This window comes from Sinocyclocheilus rhinocerous, unplaced genomic scaffold, assembly GCF_001515625.1.
Source record: "Sinocyclocheilus rhinocerous isolate Xijiao unplaced genomic scaffold, SAMN03320098_v1.1 scaffold1406, whole genome shotgun sequence".
Taxonomy (NCBI): domain Eukaryota; kingdom Metazoa; phylum Chordata; class Actinopteri; order Cypriniformes; family Cyprinidae; genus Sinocyclocheilus; species Sinocyclocheilus rhinocerous.
In genome coordinates, this window is record NW_015647095.1 from 1,014,119 (window position 1) to 1,020,372 (window position 6,254).

At 36.7% G+C, this 6,254-nt stretch overlaps 1 protein-coding gene across 1 annotated transcript in view; it reads left to right on the plus strand.

Moving 5' to 3' along the window:
* The first annotated feature begins 2,863 nt into the window (after positions 1 to 2,863).
* Positions 2,864 to 6,254, plus strand: part of LOC107708834 (calsyntenin-1-like) — a 44,060-nt gene continuing 40,669 nt past the window's right edge. The window contains 1 exon segment of the mRNA XM_016513171.1: positions 2,864 to 3,140. Within this exon segment, the coding sequence (XP_016368657.1) occupies positions 3,059 to 3,140 (82 nt within the window). The 5' untranslated portion in view covers positions 2,864 to 3,058.

Sequence of the window (6,254 nt, forward strand, 5' to 3'; positions counted from 1 at the left end):
GACATTCACCAGGCTTTTCATGCACTGGGAGCCAGAAATTGTGGTCTTTCATAAAGACTGAAAGAGATTGAGGGAGTGAGGAATTGACTGGACATACAAGGACTGAAATCTTGTCATTGTCAAACCAAGGAGATGACAAGTAGCATTACATTTGAGATGTAAAAAGACTTCAGGTTTGAGAAAAAATATTGAAGGGCTGGATATGGTGCTGTCAGTTATCCTTCTTATATAAAGGTCAACTGATAGCAACTCTTATTTATCTCACCAGAGCAAGACTGGACAATATCTAAAGGTCACTTCAAATAAGACAACTATATGTTCTACTCACTTCAAATCAGTGATCTAATGCATCTTGCCATTACTGTGTTAACATAAAATTGCACATTCCTGTATTCTATCTAATACACACTTACGTAAAAAAAAGAAAACATGCATGTTTTTTTCCAAATGTCCTCCATCACAAAAGAGCTCAGATCACCATGACTGCCTGTTCTGCAGTCTGTTACTATTGGAAACAGGGGAAAAAGATAGTGGCTGAAGCTTGGTATATAAAAGAAGAACAGTGGCGTATCATCACTCTTCTGAAGTAATAAACTCTAGTCCTAAATCCCATTGTCTCTGAAGATAAGGCTTAACATGAGGAGATAGAAACCTCATTCTCTCTGGCTTTGAGGCAGGGATGCTGAATCAAGTATGGAGAATTGAATGATTTCAGTCTGAGAATGGTATCTTTGATGTTTTTTGATGGCTTGAGAAGTGCTGTGATTCCTTGTACTCTCATGTGTGATGACTTACTGATGAGAAAGATGAAAAATTAAAGAAAAAAACGGATCAGCATGTAATCACAGCCACTGGGCTCAGCAGGCAAACACAGCAAATTGGGAAGCAATTTCCCATTATTTCACTAGAACTTCAGACATTTGTGTTGAATTTGTATAACTGTATTGAATTTGAATTTGTATACTTCTTTCCTTTCAATTTTGCATAGCTGTTATTTTGTGTGTTTATGTCGCTTTTGAGGGAATCTCAATCTGCAGTGTTTTGTGTTTTCATTGCTAATTTGGGGTTTGAATATGTGGAATGCATAATTAAGTTAGCTAAAATATATAGTAATCAAACACTGAACAGATTCTCTGTGGGCCTGACGATGACAACGCCCTGTGTCCTTTGTTCCCTGTCTTATTTTGCATTGATGAACATGAAATGACCTTACACTTGATTCTTAATTGATTCTGTTTAGAATGTGTTGAATGCAGGAAAGCATACATATATGAGAATGTGGTGCAAAATTAAAAACATTTTTAAGTTTAATTTAGAAATGAAATCACTAAAGGTTAGAACTGTCAATATGAAATGGGGGATGCTGGGTATATCCTGAAATCATAAATCAAAAATATCAATAGAGGACTGGTGGGCCACTGCCATTTATACAGCCACAGTAAACATAATATCATAAAAATAATAAACATAATAAGAAGTTTGGTAGTTATAAAATATTAAATTCATTGGCTGTCCAGAGACGTAATGATACAGTTAGCCAGCAGATTCTGAAAGGAAACGTCAATAGCCATAACTACCTCAAAGATGTCTAACCTTTCACCTCCAGATCTCCAGAACTGACTTCTCCATCCCCCACCTTCTGCCTTTACTTTTCCACCCCATGATTTTCGCTGTGTGCAGAGATTCAATGTTCTTTTGAAATATCCTTCAAAATAAATAAAAAAGCAGCTCAAAACATCTAATCATATGCTGTTGCTGAAAACATCTTCAAAATGCAACAAAAATTGAATGCATTGGTCATTTTTATACGTTAATGAGCTGGAAAAAATGCTGGATCTTGGCCTTGGGAAGGAAAAACCTCAGATGTATGTGAGATTTAGCCATGACTTGCAGCAAAGATGACAACAAACTGGATGAAATTCAGCCTTTAAAAATCAGCTTTAAAAATTCTATTTTATATCATGCTCTATTCTTCTATGTCTTCTGAATGGCACATTCAACAAATAGGTTGGATCATTCCTGTTATACAATACTCACAATCATATTTCTGTTATCACAACATCACAATAAGTCAGCTTGAGGGTGAATAAATAATTTTACTACTTTGGGTCGAGTAGACATTGTCATTTTTGTCACATCCCGAGGTGTTAACATGCTGATTCCCTAATTCAAAATGTTTCAAACAAAACATGTTTCTCTGCAGATTTAGTTTTAATTGGTAGGCTAATATTTTACAGGCTTTTCTGCGCTTCAACTTCTATGTTAATCTTGCATATTATTCCTTAAACTAACAAAGGCCAGGTACTAATACTGCATTTACATGATTGTCAGAAAGTACTAGTCCTAACTGCAGGTTTTTGGAAACTAAAAGAAACTAGCTTATGATATCTGAAGTGCAGCGTCCCATTTGACAACTCATAGGCCTATTTATGATCATCCTGATGCATCAATGACATCAAGTAACAGGAAGTTACATCATTTTAAGGAAAAAACTCCACAAACATGAGCAAGTATTAGGCTAAGGATTTGATTCATTTTGGAATGTTTTGTGGTATTAGTTTGTTTGTCTCACACTAATTGTAGTATAATGACTATAATATTAAAATGTCAAAAGATGGTTGTAAAGTACCAAAGCTGACACCCTCATACAAGCTAACTCAATCGTTGACACTAAACCATGATAATCACGGTGGATTAAGCAGTAAAGGATTGGAGAACACACTGTTTTACACATCGCATCTTTTCCATCCACACCCTCTCTCTGTCTCTTTCTGAGCTTGACTATGCAAAGGGCAAAGCGGGCGGCTCGCACTCCCACAATAACAGTCGTGACGTCAGCCCGTCACCGCTCCCGCGGAGCGAGAGAGAGACTGAACGGTGATTGAAAGAGAAGAAAGCTGAACGGCGGTGGCGGCAGCCATCTTAAAACTACCGCACTAATCCGAGATATACATCCTCTGGATATTTTTGCAACACCGAGCTGAATCAGATTTTACCGGGCGAGAGGAGACAGAATAACATTGTTAAAATCGTTCGCTGTTTTTAAAACGAAGACGGGATGCGGATCCGTGGGGTGAACCCTTTCGCTTCTGCAGTCGGTCTGCTTTTAGGACTATTATGCGCGGTGGAGGCAGCCAAAGGTAAGATTCCAGACCTAGTTTTATTTACAATGAAAATGGTAACATATAAATGTGTATATTCTTTGGCATGCGAAGATATTATTACAATTAAAAAAAAAATATATATATATTTTTTAAAGGTTATCAATGTTCTCGTAAGTATCCTCTTCTGTCAAGGTTTCTTGACAATGATCTGAAACAATCGCTCAATCTCAGTGTGAGGATGTTGCGTCCAGCGGTATCGCCGTACATCGCAGCTCATTAAAAAAAAATCAATCTCTGCTTTAATTTCCCGTCTCATACTGAAAAGATGTCATGAAATAATTGCCGTGGCCTGTCAGCTGTGAAATGTCCACTCTCCCTTACGGTTCCGCTTCACTTGACAGCTATTTTTGAGTGTCAATCCTTTAACACAAGAGTCTTCTGTGCCAACACCCCGTGGCCAAGACTTTAGCCTACAGCTATTTGTACAACAGAGTAACGTTACATTGCTTGGGAATCAAACCCGTGTGCTTGATTTCTGCTCTATTCTCAACGGCAGGTTGTGGCGTTTTAGCCGATTACTAAGTTGTTTGCAATTTGTATAGTAGTTATATATACCGATGTGCAGACCGCATTGCAGATCCTCTGGGAATACTATGTGGTCTGGTTTTAAAAATTCATCTTTGAAATGCTCACACACGCAGCTAAATATGACTGAAGGACATCGCTGCAGGTGCACGCGCAGACATTACAGCAATGACACACACACACACACACACGCGGCTAGATGTACGAAACATTTGCTTGTGAAACGCTGCCTTTCCAGAAATATCCTGTTGTGCGGTTACCTTGTTCATTATTCTTAAAGGTACAAGTGTGAATTTGCTCTGAAGTTAAAACTTAATATGTGGATGTTATGAAAGAAATGTACCATTTAAAAACATCTAACAAACATTTACATTGTTTGTTTATTTACATGGGCCAATGAAGTGTACTTTTTGTGGTCTAATTATCATATAGCCTATGATATACAAAAATACAATGCAAAATGACTTTTTTCACTTTCCTGATTTAAAAGTAATTTTTATGTGTTTTTTTTGAGAGGCAAAGTCAGAATTGTCAATTGTTTTGTACATTGAGTGTTTAAGGTGCAAGGAAACAATTTGAGTGCTAAAATTGTTAGATGGTTGTACCACTTGACATTTTTGGAGTCATTAGGTGAATTTGTTTGCTTGTTGATGAATACAATGATTACATTTCTTAGGTCTTGCAACATATTTAAAAACAAGATTTTTTAAATATTGCTCCTTTTTATCTTGGACATCCCATCCTTGTTTGTCATTGACCCATATACAAATCAAATCTTGGATATCATCATTCATTAATAGGGTGCTAATAATTGTCAGTCATTATGTTGTTGCCATGTGAGGCAGCTGGGAATGCATGGCCTGAGACCATTAACATATAAGATAATTAACTAATTGTTTTATGATCTGTGGTGCAATTCATGGGTTGAGACTTAATTTATAACTTAACTTTTGATGTGCATGTGACCATCTTGACTTGTGTAACCTTTTTTTAATAGTTTTGATCTGTGGTTTTCAAATATTTAACATTTTACATCAAGTAATGAACCAACCCAAGTACCTCAGTCGTTGAAATCAAACATTGAATGCATTAGTATTAACATGACCTTCATAGGCACAACAATAGGAACAATTATTAACATGACATTAACTGAATAGTAAAACTATGCAAATTCATAAACAACAATCAAAGAGTGGTTTACCAGACATTGGGACAAATATTGCATTTGTATTATCCATACCAGGGACTAGAGACTATTAAAATACAGTTGAGTTTGATTTTAATCACAGAGGTATTGATGTCACCAACAAATAATTTGAGACATTTTCTTTTCTTTAAAAAAAAAAAAAAAGAAGCATATTCATCCACAACTTTTTCAGAATAGACCTGCAAACCATTTTTGGGTTGCAATGCACGCCACCAGTTTAGAACCATTGGTTTCCTTGCTTTACCAAAAATGTCTTCAACTTGGCGTGTTTTATAATTTGGAGTCAAAAGTGAAATCATTTTGTACAGTCCCTAACAATTTATACCTTCTGATTATGATTACTGTACTAAAGTACTCTTTGGATCTGTGAATTTTGCTAGCTTTTCATCACTGGAAAATTGTGATTGCTTGATAGCCAAAAAACGTGTCACTATTTAGAGTAGCACTTGTGATTTGTCTAAAATTCACAGGTGAGTAAAGTCCTCCATTTTCTCTCTTTTACAGAGTCTATGTATTCACACCTCCACAGATTATTACCATGCCTCACTTAGTGTTTTTCAGCCTTGGATAACTTTATTACCCTTGATTCATTTGACAGAGTCTCTTTTGAGTTTGACTAGCTTTGTTTAAACACACCTGCTCACTTCCCTGCTGTTATCAGTTGAGTGAACACACCAAATTACACACCCCTGCAAACGATCACAAGACGTCTAGGGATCTCCTTAGTAATATTGCATTCGTTTAGTAGATATTTTTACAGTTTAAATATAAAACTACCATAGGCTGCCATATTTTGTTTTGTTTCTGAAGAATGGTGAGAGGTTAATTAATGCATTAATTCAAGCTGTGCTCACAAAGCAGTTTCTTTTACTTTTTAAAAGGTGTGAAGGGATTTTCTTTTATTTAACTGATGTAATAATAAAGATTCATTAAGAAATCTTTGGGAAGTTACCAGATAATCTTACTTTCTACTGCAGTTTATAACAGTGATTTATTTCTATAATATGGCTTCTAGGCTTGCCGCGATAGACGGTGCTGACGGTGATAAGCTGCAACACCGGTTACGTCACTTGCCCACCGCGGCACCGACCCCCACCGTCGTTTTGATTTTTTATAGTAATAAAAATCATTTAGTTCAGTAAAAGAACAGACACTACAATTAAAAACGGAACGCGGCTGCTCAATGTAGCGTGCCGAACGACAGTCGCATCACAGATCAGATTTCATTTCTCCAGTGAGGAGAGTGCATGAGTCGAGCTGACTGACAAGAAGAGTGAGGTGAGACAGACAAGACGAGTGAGGTGAGACAGACCAGAAGAGTGAGGTGAGACAGACCAGAAGAGTGAGGTGAGACAGAC